Source organism: Heliangelus exortis, chromosome 11 (genome assembly GCF_036169615.1).
Source record: "Heliangelus exortis chromosome 11, bHelExo1.hap1, whole genome shotgun sequence".
Classification (NCBI taxonomy): Eukaryota; Metazoa; Chordata; class Aves; order Apodiformes; family Trochilidae; genus Heliangelus; species Heliangelus exortis.
In genome coordinates, this window is record NC_092432.1 from 11,714,904 (window position 1) to 11,729,886 (window position 14,983).

General features: G+C 55.1%; 1 protein-coding gene across 1 annotated transcript; it reads left to right on the forward strand.

Annotated features, from left to right (window-relative positions):
- The first annotated feature begins 1,899 nt into the window (after window positions 1-1,899).
- INSYN1 (inhibitory synaptic factor 1) lies at window positions 1,900-13,770 on the forward strand. Its single transcript, XM_071754606.1, has 4 exons — window positions 1,900-2,111; window positions 2,723-2,881; window positions 3,172-3,888; window positions 13,051-13,770. The coding sequence occupies exons 3-4, from the start codon at window positions 3,709-3,711 to the stop codon at window positions 13,738-13,740; spliced, it is 870 nt and encodes a 289-aa protein (XP_071610707.1). The 5' UTR covers window positions 1,900-2,111; window positions 2,723-2,881; window positions 3,172-3,708; the 3' UTR covers window positions 13,741-13,770.
- The last annotated feature ends 1,213 nt before the right edge of the window (window positions 13,771-14,983 follow it).

A 14,983-nucleotide genomic window follows, 5' to 3' on the forward strand; every position in this document is an offset into this window, starting at 1 on the left:
GGAGATCTGGGGGGCACAGAGGGGACCTTCTGCCATGGAGGTTCCCTGCTAAGCCTTCCCAAGCCAAAAGCCACCCTGCAGGAACCAGCCTGGCACAGCCCTGGAAAAGAAAAAGCCTGTGAGCACAAAAAGCCTTGCAGAGAAATTCCCTCCCAGCAGTTTTTCCAGCTGAAATGGGAAAATCCCCAGTAAATCAGATCTAAGGGAAGGTCTAAATAAAGACTGCAGAATGAGGGAGGGAGATTAGGGAATAAGACCATTCCTCTCTCCATCACATGCTGGCCATGTCCCTCTGGTGAGGAAACCCTGACCTTCTCTCAGCAGAACACCAGAGCTGGGCAGCACCTGGGGATCCCCCCCAGCTCCTCTGGGACATCCCAGGAAAGGAGGGATGGGGTAGGAGAATATTTCTGGCAGGGAGGTGGGAGACACCATCAGTCACAAAGATCATGAGGTACTGAGAGCATGGTGGTCCATCAGCCCCTTGAATCTGGGATGGAGGCTTTTGACATCCCCAAGGGGGGGACACTGCTGCTGCTTTATGTTTTTCCAAGACTTTCCTAGGTGGCTGTTGGGGCAGTACAAATAATTTCTGAGAATCTCTTATCAGCCTGGCTTGGAATGAAACTCCCCAGGCTGCTGAGACCCATCACAGAGGGGACAATCAGATGCCCATGGGAGAGGGGAAGAACAAGTCTCAGATGGAGCTGTGTTTCCCCGCTGAACCCAGGCCTCAGCCACTCAGCTTATTCCTTGCTTTAGTTTATTCAGCTCCTCCTCTGGTCAAAATCATTTTATCTTTTATTACCTTCCCTGGATCTGCTGTGCAGGTGCAGAGGTGAGACCCACCTGGTCCAACATCCCTGGTCCAAGGTGGGTTTCCTGGGAGTAGCACCTACCTCTCAGTTTTACCACTTCCACTCTTTCCCCAATTTATTATCCTAATATCCCACTGATTTTCAGCTGGCTGGTGGCAGAGTGGGAGCTGGCATTGCCTCCTACCAGAGGCATCAAAGCCTGGGAGCTAAGGACGGAGTTTCAGAGGTGTTGGGGACCTGAGGGGCTGAGTTTCAGGTGCAAGTTTTTGCACAGAGGTTCCTGCCGAAAAATTTCCCACTAGCCACATGCTTAACCTGGAAAATATCCTTACACTAAGGCTGTGCCCCAAGGGATTTCTCCCCAACACCCTCCCAGCCCCCCACCCCAATGTTTCATGAGGATGGGAAGAACCCCCAATGCCTCAGCTCGGGTCCAGCTGCTGGCTGAAGGAGCAGTCAGGCCGGGGCCGTGCCAAAAAGCCTGTTCAGCATTTTTTTAACATCCCCAGCAGGAGGCAATAAATAACCTGTCTGTGTGCCTGTGCCTCTCCCAGGCCTGGGATTGCCACCCAGCATCACCGTTCAGCTCTGAGACAAGCGTGTCCTTCCTCCCTCGAGCTGGATGAATTTTTCCAGGCTGGATTCCTGCTTCTGTTCCTACTGCTCACCCCCAGGCCCCCTCAGTCTCACAAAACACTGGCCCGTGGTTGTTATTTTCCTCCTACTCAGGCAAGCCTTGTGCAAGGATTCTTTGCTGGCACAAGGATCCCACATCCCAGATGATGTTTTGTTTTTTTTTTCCAGATGCTGCAGAAATTGCCCCCAAATATGACCCACAAAGGGAAGAGAAGCACCCATCTTGCATTCAGAAGAGAGCAGCTTTAATAACCTTTCATTCGGGAGGGGGGGAAAGAGGGGGTGTCCTGAGCAGGGAAACTGAGGCAGAGCCCCTTCAAGCAAACTCACACACACAGAGAGCGCTGCCTCAGTTTCCCCGGGCGCTGCCGCACCGTGCAAAGGGGCTCCGGGTCCCTTTAAACCCCCTCCTCCCCCCCCCCTCCCTCCTTCCGCGCCCGGCGGAGGCTCAGCCCCTTTCACTGACACAGCAGCCGCCGAACCGGGAGCCGCGGGGAGCGGGGAGGCTGCGGCCGGGGCCGGGGTGGGGGGAGCCGGGCGCCCACCGCCGCTCCGCCCGCCCCATGGCTCTTCCTGGGGGGGCGGGGGGTGCCCGCCCCGCTCCGACCGCCCGGCGTCCGGAAAGCTCCCGGCCCTGAACCGCCATCAGTACCGCCGGTGGGTCCCGGGGGTACCGGGGAGGGGGTGGGCAGCGAGGGTACCGGGGGAGGGTGAGAGAGAGAGAGAGACGGTGAGGGGGATGCGGGTGGTAAGGATGGAGGCAGCGGGGATGGGGGATGAGGGGACGCGGGGAGCGGAGATGGAGGATGGAGATACCCGGGATGGGGGATGCGGGGACCGGGGATGGAGGATGCGGGTACTGGCATCATCCATCTCGGCGCCCCGGAGGATGCGGGGAGCGGGGACAGAAGGTGCGGTTAGCGGGGATGGAGGATGCAGGTACCGGAGATGGAGACGCGAGCATGCCAGGGCATCCCCCCCCTCCCTTCCTTGCGCGCACCCCCGAGCTGGGGGTTGCACCCCCCGCCCCACTCCGCCTCCGCTGCTTTACCCGCCCCGAGGGAATTGGGGGAGCATTTGGAGGCAAGCTGGAATTCCCCCCTCTCCTGCCTGGAGGCTTGAACCCAGGAGGAGGATGGCGGTGGGATGGCCCCCGCTGAGGAAGGAGGATGTTGACCCCCTCCCCCCAAAAAGGGGTCCTCCTGGGACGTGTCCCCATGCCCCGCGGTGGGTCGTCAGCTCTGGTAATGTCTGATCCTTCCTGACAGCCACCGAAGGAAAGTGGCCCCCGGTCTCCTCCTGTGCCAGCCAAGAGCCCTGCGGGAGGAGGAAGAGGAGGATGGGGAGGAAGTAAGAAGAGGAGAAGACAAAACAAAAAAAGGGCAAGAAAGCTTGGGCTGGAGCCAAGGGGGGTCTGGATTGTGACAGTAAATTCCTGAGCTGTCCATCTGTCTGTCCGTCTGTCCGTCTGTCTGTCTCTGTCTCTCTGTCTATCGATCCATCTGGCTCAGCAAGACCTCGCTGTGCCCAGTCACCGGGTCTCAAACTGGAGGGGAGGCAAAGGAGAGTGTGTGAGACCCGATCCTGGTGTGTCCCCCCCCCATGATTAGGGGGAGCTGCTGTAGAGGTCCCCAGGGGCTCGTCCTCATGCTGGGGCTGAGATGAAGGCAAGGCAAGGGCTGGCTCCCTCACATTGTCTGTCTCTCTGTCCTTGCAGGAGGGAACCCTGGACTCCCCAGGTCACCTGCACCCAACTGGGACCCCCCCACTGCCACCACCCGGTGTTGGAGCTGGCAACCACGGAGCAAGGGCCCGGCGTGGGGAGCAGCGTCGCTCCCTGGGGACACCCAGCCCTGCATCCCCCTCCATGGCCTCGGGGAGCAGGCAAGGGGTGAGCTGCTGAATTTTACCTTCCTGGGACATCCAAGGGACTCTTCCTCCTCCGGGCAGCTCTCTCCTTCACCTCTCGCCCCATGGCCACCTCATGTGTCCCCACAGCCACCGGCTGAGCTTCCTCTGCAGCGCTCCCAACTCCGCATGCTGCATCCCGACCCTGCTTCCCGCTCCAAACCAGAGCCCCCCCGACCTCGCAGGGAGGCGAGCGTGTAGCTGGGACTTTCTTGGAGGCAGGGGGACGTTAAGATGTTGAAAGCTCCCCGGGCAAGAGGGGCTGTGCGGACACCAGGCCACCCGGCTAGCGGGGAGCAGGATGGACAGAGCCGCTGGGACCGGGATCCAAGGCCGGTAGGGAAGGATGGACTCCCAGACCTGCCAGGAGAGGCAGCCCAGTGACCAGCCCAGCAGCAGCAGCAATTGTAGCAGCAGCAAGAGTCATTGTGAACGGGAAAGGATCCGGAGTCAGATGAAAATGGTGATCGGACAACTGGAAGGCATCCTACAGGAGCTCAAGGAGGTGGCCAAGGAGCTCCGGGAGGTAGGAAAGTCCTAGGGTGCCATGGCATCCCTGCATGGGTCCTGGTAGCTGCAGGTTCCAATGTCCTTGTCCCCATGCTTTTCCTCTGGCTCCTGGGGCTGGGCTGGGGGGAGCAGAACCAGCACAACCCCCCCAGCCCACCAGGCCCCTGGGGGACCTGATGGGGCACAGCCCAGCTGACCTGCAAGAGGAGTTTCAGAAAGAGAAAGGAGGAAAAAAAGGACAGATTTGGTTTGCAAAATTGCTCTTGACCTTGACAAAAGGGTTGCTCGGGGTCAGGAGACCACGTGGGGGAGTGGGAGAAGCACCATGGGGTCACACACCCTGGGGCTGGGGGACCTGGTGCCACCAGCACTGTGCCACAGTTTGGGGTGGAGGTGAGGGGGGTTGGGGAGTGTTTTCCCAGCATGGCTGAGTCAGTTTGGTGGGGAGATTAATATTTCTGTGGCTCAAGGGTCCAGGGGAAGGGGACCTGGATGGGGCTGGTAATTTGGGATATCTCCAGAGGATGTGGTGGGAGAAGTGGGGGATGGAAAGCATGTGGTAGCCTGAAGCCTGGTGTGGCAGCTTAGGGTTGTGATGGGGCAGGTGAGTGGAGCCCAGCAGGAGGCTGGTTCCAGTAGGAAACCTCATTTCCCCCAGGAATGGCAGAAACTGGTGGAGGTTTTGCTTGGAGGGCCATGATGGAGCAGCCCCACTCGGGTCAGTGGCATTTGGGTACCACTGAGCGTTGATGCAGGTGGACCAATGTCACCCTTGTGCAGATGAGGCCATGAGCAGGGAGGTGACATCTTCCAGCCTGAAGCATCCCTTGGGAGGCAGTGTCTTCCTTGTGATGGCTCTGCTTGGTCTGAGGGATTCTAGGGAAGCTACTCCACCAGGAAAGCCAGCACCAGGGGGGGATGCCCCACAACATCCCACAACACTGTCCCCTTGGGTCTCCACCAGGACTCAACCTGGCTGTGGCATCCCTAGCGGGCTCTCAGTGTTCCCTGGGGACACTCTTTGGGAAGCAGGCTCAAAGGAGGTGGAATAACATTGGAGGGTGGAAGAGCTGAGCTGGGTGCAGCAGGTTCCTGTGCTTTGAGGGTAGCCAGGGGACATCCAGCCACCATCCCTCACTCCAGGGAGACTCTGGCTCTTGGGCCAAGCTGAGGGTTCATGCCCCGTGACATGACTTCTCCAGAGGGTGCTGGGAAGCACTGAGGCCTGGAGATGATTTTTCCATGGAGCTAGCACCTCCCAAGTGGTGTCCCATAGCTGCCCTGGAAGAGGATGTGCCCTCACATCTTGGGACAACGTGGTCAGGTCAGTGTAGAGCAAGCCACAAAGTCCCCACCATGAATTTGAGTCCTAAACTCAAACTCTTCTCAACAGCTCCTACAACAGACCCATAGAACTTGCAATAATTTTAGTTGGATTTGCACCAAACAGCCTAAAACTCAGTACATGAGCAGACTCTGGAGCTAAACCACATCAGTTCAACCAGGCTAAACTGGGCTCCCAAAGCCACAAAGGTCTGGTATTCCTGAGACCAGGCAGATGGTGGGCATTAGAGGTTTTGGAAATTCCACCCCTTGCCTTCTGGATTGCTCAGAGGAAGCTGGATGGGAGCATGTTACATGGAAATTTCTTTCAAGCTCAGCCAGAAAAGTAGGTGATAGACACCAGGCTGGCAAATTGTAAGCTTCAGGATAGTGGTGAAGGAGAAGAATTTTTAAAAATGAAGCTTTTGTGATTCTCTATGCCACGTCTAGTGATGCTCATCCTGTCCCTCACCTCCATCCAAGGAAATGGAGACAAGGCTGGGGACAGGCAGCCCTGAAGCCCCAGGCAGGGACTGGTGGCTCTGAGGCTAAATCAGCACCTGGGGGGGGTCCCAGGAGGGGCTGCTCAAGGTCATTAAACATCATTATTCCCCCCCAGAACCCTGGCACTTGTGATGCTGGGGTGTTTGCCAATGGAGATGCTGTGGAGGCTTTGGGAACATCCACCCCTCCATGGCCATCTCTGCTGGGTTGGGTTGGGGCATGGGACTGGGTGTGCTGAGGTGGGGGGGAGAGATATGGGCCTGATCCTGCTGCACTAGAGGTACCTGCAGAACTGGAAAACCTTCACTGGGTGATGCTGGACCTGGTCCTTCCAGGTTCTTCTTGTGAGAGGAGCTGAGCAGCAGCACTTTGGTCTGGAAGGAGGAGCCAGGTCATAACCACCTCGACAAAAATAACCCCTCGAGCCATCAAAATTCCTGGACCCAGAGATGAATCCAGCTCCAAACCCACCTGCCAGCTCCAGGCACAGGCAGCCCCTGCTCACAGAAGGCTTTTCTCCCAGGTTGTCCCCTTTATGGTCCGGGATAGTGGGATGCTCCAGGAGGAGACTTCAGTGGGGGAGGAAGGGTAACCCCACCCTGCTGACCCATCTGTGAGGATGTGATGCAGGATCAGATCCTGTTTCCAGCTCCATCCCCAGCTCCTGGGAGCAGTTCCCACCTGAATGCTGTCATTCCAGATGTCCATTTGATGCAGGATGCTGTTTCACCAATCTCTCCGCTCCCACTCTCCCCCCCCCCCCCCTTTTCCCTTTTGTGTATATAATTATCCCTCAGCACTCTCAGACAGGGCTGTATTATGTGCAGGGAAAATGATTATTAAAATCTTTGATTGAAATCACACACTGGAAGTAGAAATCAGGCAGGAGGCAGGCAGGGAAGGAGCTTCCGCCACACTCCTCCTGCCAGCCCCTTCCTCCATGGAAAGGAGGGCAATGCCACAGGGAAGGAGATATCCCAGGAGGTCCTGGATAGCTCCACCACATGGCTTGGGGTGTAGTGCTGGGGGCTGGAAACCATCCACAGGATACAAGCAGTGCTGGGAAACGAAAACAAACCTCAGTGTGTCAGGGTTTAACGCTGGGCTGGCAATTAACCAAATGGCAGATGCTCTGGATTAATCCCCCTCCCATCCCTGATAAAGGAAGGAGAGAGAATAAGGGAGAGAGACTGATGGGTTGGAAACTGAACTACACAGCTTTGATGGAACAGTAATGATAAATAGGAAAAATTATTAAACCTATACAAATATACAGGAAAATTGATCCCAGATTCCTCCCTTCTTTTCCCCAATAACTCTCACATCACCACCGAGGCTGCAGGGCAGCCCTGGGAAAGTCCAGGCTGGAATCCTGGGGTCAGCAGCAGTTGGGAGCTGGAGGCAGGAACACACAGATCCAGGCTGGGATGGATTAGGAGCACAGGCAGAGGAAGGGATGGAATCCTCCCAGGATGCTGAAGCAAACAGGGACAGGGGAAGAAGGGGAAGCAGGAAGGGGTTTGATCCTTGTGATCCCTCAAATTTATACTGAGGATGAGGTGTATGGGATTGAATCCTCTGTTTGGTCAATTTTGGTCATTGATCTTGTCCTCTCCTTCCCAAAGGAGGATTTCAGGTGTGACCTCTTTACTCCTTTTCTCTTTCTGGAGCACAAAATGTTCCTCAGAAGCGAGCTGTGCCCTTGGTTCTGCAGCCCATTCTCCAGCAGTAGCTACAACCATCAGTGTTATCAGTCCCAGACACAGACACTGCCTGAGAAACTTGCTGTTCGTTTCAGCAGGTACAGATACTTACAAGAGACTGAGCTGAAAGCAAAATTACAAGACAGAAAATTAGCTCTGTCCTGGCCCAACCCAGGACACAGTGCAAGATATCCATGTGCAACCCTCTCTCCAGAGGAAAAAAAAAAAATTATTCCATAGGGAATGTCCTATGGAACATTCTGCACCAGCAGTGTCCATCCATGTGGGGAAGCAGCACCAAGGGGTTCCCTCCAAGCCTTGGGCAGGAAGAAAAATCCTCCCCCCAACCCCTTGAGGAGAATAAATCCCCTACTAACATTGTCATCACTGGGTGATTAGCTGGGACTGCTGGGGACAGTTCGTGGTGAGCAGGCAGCTTAATATTCCAATAACCCCATATTTGGGAGATGTGCCTGGTGATTTCCAACTCTTTAGTGGCTGATGATGGAGCAGACGCTGCCGGGAGCTGCCGCACACTCATTTATAAAGCTCTGCTGAGGGAAGAGAGGCCCCTGCAACCCAGCTCCTCTTTGTGAGGAGCTCCAATTAATCATTTATTCCTTATTAAATATTTACTCACCTTGCTGGTGCCGGGGAAGCGGTTGGGGAGATGCAGGAAGGTCCCTGCTCCAGGGAGTTTGGTTGTGGGGTCACAGGGGCTTTGGGGTGGAGGCTTTGGGGTGGTTCTTTTCCCCAGGGAAGGAGGAATGGATGGTCAAGGTGATGGTGTCAGCTGCCTCTGGGATGAGGAGGGAATAGGGTTGGGGATTTTAAGCACGGGTCCCATTGCACGTTCCAGCTAGAAGCAAAGGAGGATGCAGAGCTGGGAGGGTTGGATTCAGCTTGGGAAAGGAGCTGGGGGCATGAGGAGATGCTTTGGACCCTGAAATGCACTGCTGGAGGTGCCCAGGGTGGTGGTTGGGATGGAGGCTGAGCTGACAGCCCAGGGAACACATGGAGTCTGGGAGGGGTGCACAAAATCCCTGCTCCTCTCCCTGCTTTGCTCCAGGTTGGGGAAAGAGTCTCACCTCACAGGAGGGCAGCAAGGGGACAAACACACAAATTCCCTGACCCATATCCAAGCAAAACCTTCTTCTGCTTTCATCTCCCCTACCCTGGGCCCCTTCTTTGCCCAGAGGCATGCACTCTGAGCACCCATCTTCTTCTCCCATCTGCTTCAAAGGCCATGCAGGGATGGAGGGGCCCTTAGATCCCCCCTCTTTGATCCCAGCCTCTCCCAGCTTCCTCCCCAGCCTCGGGAATATATGCAATTAGCGGCCATGAAAGCCTTTGAAGTCCCCTCTCATCCTCCCTGCCTCATCCCTCCCCTCTCCAGCAACTTCTTGAGCTTCCAGGAGCCTTAGCTTCTTGCTGGGAAACAGCCATGGCCAGAATGTGGCAGCTGGGGGCCCCAAGCCAGGAACCTTTGGGGCTGGTTTGCAGCTGATAACCAAAAAAAAAAAAAAAAAAAAAAAGAAAAAAATAGTGTTTAAAAACCAATGTTGCTTCAGCTGTTCAACATCTGCCTCAGCTGGGGAGATGAACATCCAAGTGGGGGCATCCAGGCTTTTCCTTGGAAAGCTCCTGGCCTCCAGCAGCATCCATTGGTGAAGGAGCTGGAGCACCCAGCGCTCCCAGTGGGGTTGAATGATGGGAGCTGGGATTTGGGGTGGAGGTTTCGTACATCCTTGCTCCATGCTCATTTTTCTGGAGCAGCACGAAGCAGGGAGCCATCTCTCTGCCTCCCTCTAAGCTCATCACTTTGGGTGAGAGCTCAGCATCCCTTGGCCACCCAGCTCCTGCTTTCAGGGCCCTCAGGAGCAGCAGGATGAAGCCCCTTGGTGACACCACACGAGTTCCAGGGGAATTATTTTTTGCTCCCCGTTTTCCCCACTGCCAGATATCCCTGTTTTGACCAGGCATCTTCTGCTGTCACCAGCAAGGTAGCACTTTGCAGCAAGGTGAAACCTAAAGGTGAGGAAGAACAGGGACACAGACACCCTCAGTCACCCCTGTGGCATCTCCAGGAGATGCTGAGGACCCCCCTGAGCTGCTTGTGGGGGGACAAAACCACCCCAGTTCTCTGGGGGTTGAGACCATCACCAGCTCCTCACCTCAAACCACCCAACCCCAGCTCTGGTCCTTCCTCCCCAAGCCCCTCACCCCAGCTCCCCCTGGCAGCAGCCATGGCCTCCCTTAATCTCTGACAACCTGCCTCAGGGAGGAGAGAAAAGGGCCCAAATCCTGCTGCCCATTTCAATCCTCAGCAAGTACCAAGTGTCCCAGAGGTATTTAACACACCACCACTCCCCCTTGCAAATGGAAAGCCCTCCTAAAAATAGCCCCACATGAGCCACCACTGATGTGACACTAATCCCCTGTGCTGGGGGGAGGACCAGGATGCTTCCTCCTCTCACCTGAAGCACAGTGGGGCCCTTTAATGAGGAAAGATCCAGCTGGGAACCTAGGGAGATCCTTGCCCCAAGCCTGATGCTGGGAGCACTGAGCCTGGGGGCGGGGAGCAGAGGGCAGCTCATTTCAGCCCAAATTTTCAGCAGAATCATTCTCTACCTTATAAAAAAATAATAATAGCTGGGTGTTTCCCAGAGACAGCTATTCTCCTGCCCTTTTTCCTAATTCTTTCTTGTCACCAAAAAAAAGAAAAGGTCTCTCTCTCCTTTCCCCCCCCCCCCCCCCTTTCTTCAATTTTTCACCCCATCTCCCTCCAAAAGAAGAGAGAGAAGGGGGAAAGGAAAAACAAAACACAACAAAAAAGCCTGGTGGGGATTGGGAAGAGAAGCAATTGCTTTTTGTAATTTCAAGATTTTCTCAAGGATTGCTGGTGCAGATGCTCCCAAGTTGCCTCCAGCACCCTTCAAAGCCAAAGTCTGAAGGATGGACAGGTCCCCTCCCCGCAGGTCCTGCGTGGGCAAGGAGGCAGGAAAAATAAATCAGAGATGCTGGGTGAGGAGCTTAGCTGGAGCTAAGCCTTCTGCTACCTGTGATGAGGATCATTCAGCTCACTGTCCTCAGTGCTCTCCTGCTTTGGGGACTCAAAGCTCTTCCAGGTGACAGTGACACATTGTAGGTTCATCCCCAGGGCAGGACTAGGAACTTTTACCTTCAAGAGGTTCATCCAAGAGAGCAGCCACAGATGGAGTGAGGGACAGGACCCCATCCAGCTCCCAGGCTGAGCTTTTATGGGCCAGGAGTGAGGTGGGCATCCCAGGTGGGGCTGATGGAGGCCATTAAGGTTCATTAAGCACCCATCACCATGGCCTCAGCTCTGGTAGTAGGAGCCTTCCTCTCATTTCCAACCCAAATCTCATGCAAGCTTCACTACACTCTTTTTTTCCCCCTAGCAAGGTGATGTTTTTTTGGCAGCCAGCATGTCTGACAAGCTCCCAGGCAGTGATCCCCAGCCCTTCAGCCTCCATTTGCCTGGTGACACCAACTGGTCCCATCTCAGAATGGGTCTCCCTGTCCCTGGGAGCTCCCCAGTCACTCTGCTCCCTGTTTGTACCCACACATCCAGCCCCATCACTCTCACCCCAACTGTACTCGACCTCTGTGTCCACCAGGATTGTGTCCCTATGGAGGGGACTCTTATTTGGTCCTCCAGAGATGCTCATCCAGGTTGTCCCACAGCATTTGGTGGCCTGAGGAAGAGTGCTCACTGCCTCCTCATCCCCCATGAGTGCCTTGCAAGGGGCCTGCCCTCCTCAGCTGGGATTTCTAAGGCGTTTTTGCTGATTTCTGGTGTTGACAGGGACCTCTGCACAGCTTGCAAAGTGATGCAGAGACCCAGGGCAACCTGGCACCCTGACAGCACCTTCAGGTGGCCTGATCTGAGCCACCCAGCACAAGGATGGGATGGGGTGTCTGAGCTCAAGGACTCAGTTTCCCCTGGCAGAAGTGCTCAAGGAAATGCAGCTATGAGATAGCAGCAGCAGAAAAATGACAGAGGCATTCTGTGATTAATTATCCTTCGTGGACGAGGAGGTCCCACACCTGTTCATGAGTGGGGGGACTGGTGGAGATACATCAAGGCTTCTTCTTGGTGACATGAGGAGAAGAAAACTAAATGTGTCTGGCAAGATATTGCCCACTGATTTGTTTTCCCTCTGGTATTTTGTGGCTGATTTCCACCAGGATAGGATGGATGGCAGAGCAAGGGAAGGAAAAAGCTGGGGAGAGAAAGGCAATAATGCAAAATAGTAAAAAAAAAAAATATTGTGGATGGATAAACAATATGGAAGAATCCCAGCACTGGTTGGGGTTTGGTTTTTTTTCCACTCCCAAATGCCCTGTGTCTGGGATGGGGGGGGTGCATGGAGCAGTGAGAGGGACACAGCCCTGGGGTGCTGGCGGTGCTGATGCCCACAGATGGCCATGATGGGGAGGAAGGGAGAAAAAACCCACATCAACAGGGTGCACAATTGGGTATGCAGGGTGTTTAGGGGTTCCCCCTAATTCCTCCCCACACTGTCTGCCACTGCCCACCCCCTTCTTGTCAGCACTGGGGCTGGCCAGGCCCTCTGCCAGATCCTCTGGAGTTGGGGGGTGGAGGTGAACCAGCAACCTGCCAAAAATCTGCACTTCACACAGCCACTGAGCTGAATTGTCATGTAGTGCTCTGCCTCCTACACAGAATAAAGCCCCCCACCCCCCCTTTCACACATCTATACTGACAGAAACAGCAGCCAAGAAACAACCACAAGGCTCCTGGAGACACCATGATGGCTCCAGCCAGATGCTTGGGTGGGGTTGGGGTGGCCTGGGCAGGATTAGTGCTGTGCTTGGTGCTGGGAAGCTGTTGAGCTGGATGAGATGAAAGATTTGAAGGGGGGTGATGAGCCTCTTGCATCCAAAAACCTCATTGAGGTCATTAGAGGGAGACCACAGTGCATGGAAGCCATGGAAGATTCATCCTTCCACCCTTCCAGCCCCACCCAGGCCATTGCATCTGTTATTTTTAATTTTTAAGGGCTTGTTTCATTCATGCCCCACGTGGGGTGTGTCCCCTGTGGCATGGTGGGGCCACATCCCTGTCCCCAAGCTAATACAGGTCTTGATGTACTCAGCCCCTTCCAAGAGATGGAGGGCTGGGTACAGAGCCTGCCACCACCCAAGCCAGGCAGGGGGTGATAGCACTGTCCCTGCAGACCCCACCTCCCCGTGCTGCTCTGTATTTTGTCACAGGGGGCACATTTTGTCACCGGGGGGCACATTCCACTCCCTGCCTCAGTTTTGCCTGAGAGTTTTGCCTTTTTCAGGGGGAGGGGGTGACGGTTGCCGGTGGCTCCCCAGAGATGGGTGCAAGGGCCCAAGACACACCCCGGGCATGGGGGGTTGAGTTGAAGCTCAGGGGACAGGGCAGACCCTGGGAAGGGCCAGGTCGAGAACACAGGGGCACCAGAGGCCACCAGGTGGGTGTCAGTCCCTGCCGAGGCACTGCCAGACCTTGCAACTCGTGACGCTGACGATGCAAGGGGAAATGGCAGAGGTTTGGGGATGTGGTGCTAAAAAAAGGAAGGCTCCGGGGCGGGTGCTCCCCCCTGCCCGTCCGTCTGTCCGTCTGTCCCCAGGTGGTGAGCCAGATTGACCGCCTGACATCCGACTTCGAGTTCGAGCTGGAGCCGGACGACTGGACCACTGCGACAGCCAGCAGCTCCTCCAGCAGCGAGAAGGGGGGGGGCACCTTCGAGCTGGGACCCCTTGACTTCACCACCTCCGACATCCTCTCTGACAGTTGGGAATTCTGCTCCTTCCTGGATGCTTCCACCCCCTCCGACCCAGGTGACGGAGCGGAGCCCCCCCGGCCGCACCCGCAGCCCCCCCCGCCTCGCCAGCCCGATTACCGGCTGATGAACGGGGGCATCCCCATCGCCAACGGGCCCCGGGAGGGGGGAACCCCGGATTCATCCAGCGAGGAAGCCTTCGGGCCACCAGCCAGCCAGAAGGTCCCCTCAGCCCGCCCACCCGGCACTCGGGAGCGGGTGCGGTTCAGCGACAAAGTTCTGTACCACGCCCTGTGCTGCGACGACGACCGGGAGGGTGACAACGACGCGGTGCCCCCCGGGGAGGGTGGCCCCGAGGAGCCCGGCAGGAAGGTGACGGCGGGGCCACCCCCCAAACATGCTGGAGGCAGCGGGGGGACGGGAGCCCCGGGCCGGAGGCTGACGAGGAACAGCAGCACCCAGACCGTGGCGGATAAGAGCACCCAGACGGTGCTGCCTTACGTCCCCCCCAGGCAGAGAATCCACAATAAAAACTGAGACCGGCTCCGGCCCGAGGATTCGGGGAGGGTGGGGGAATGGTGGGAGGGGCAGAAAAAAAATTATATATATATATATATAAATATATATATATAAATATATATTTAAATAAATCAATACTAATAATAAAATCAACATGAAAAGGTGGCAAAGAAGACAAATGTTCCAACTACCTACCCATCATTATTGAGGCTCAGGGAAATTTTAAATTGGTTTTTTAGGTTTTTTTTTTTTGGTTGTTGGTTTTTGGTTGTTCAGGGTTTTGGGTTTGTTTTTTTTTTTTTTTTTTTTTTGTGGACAGAAGCTTCAGATAAATAAACTGTCCATCGTAACAGCAATAACATATATATATGTATATATGTACCAGGAGGGGAAGGGGAGAGACAGCACATCTGAGGCCATGCCCTGAGGACAGATGGGGACTTGGGGATGCTGAGGGAGGGGTTGAGGGGAAGGTGAATGTCCCTGCTTGGGACATTTTATCCCTTAAGAAGAAATGGTGTAATCTGCTTTGTCACAACTGATGTCACCAGAGCAGGGATGTCACCTGAGCTTTCACCTCCCTGGCTGGCAGAAGGCCCAAGAAAGGGGTTTGCAGAGAGCCAAACAACAGCAGTGCCAAGGAGTTGGGGTAGGGATCCCTCACCCCAGTTTCCATTCTTTGCACCATGTCCAGGGGAAATTTTAGTGATCTCAAAGACTGAAGTGGATGTAGGGAACATTTCCAGCTTTCCTGTGGGCACCTGCTTCAGGTTTTGCATTTCAAAAGCCACAGCCCTGATCTGGGGGAAAAAAAAAAAAAAAAAAAAAAAGTGGATTTGTTATATAAAAATGAAAGAATCTGGGTCCCCAGATCCACCCCTGGCATTCTTATTGGCTTCATGGTTTTGCTGAAGCCTTCAGCCTCCAAAGGGTTGGGGTGTCAAACACCCCATGTCCTCCCCATAGATGCATTTCCCACAACCGCCTTCCAGCCCTGCTTTGTTGTTTGTTTTTTTTTCCCAATCAAAAACCCTACCTTCTTGGCTCCTTTTTCAAATCCTAGCCAGAGAAGCTGTTTCCAGCCTTTTCCCAGTGCCACCCCAGAGCTGGGACCCTCACTGACATCCAGCGTCACCATCACAGGTGAGAGATTCTCACAGGAAAGGCTGCAGAGAGGAAGTGACCATGTTCAAAACTCTCTGATTCCACCCCAAGTCATAGCAGGAGAAAAGCCTTCCACCCAAATTACATTATATTATAA

Coding starts and splice junctions, on each gene's coding strand:
- INSYN1 (XM_071754606.1), top strand. CDS start 3,709: ATGGACTCCCAGACCTGCCAGGAGAGGCAGCCCAGTGACCAGCCCAGC. Junction 3,889..13,050: donor TGGCCAAGGAGCTCCGGGAG/GTAGGAAAGTCC, acceptor GTCTGTCCCCAG/GTGGTGAGCCAGATTGACCG.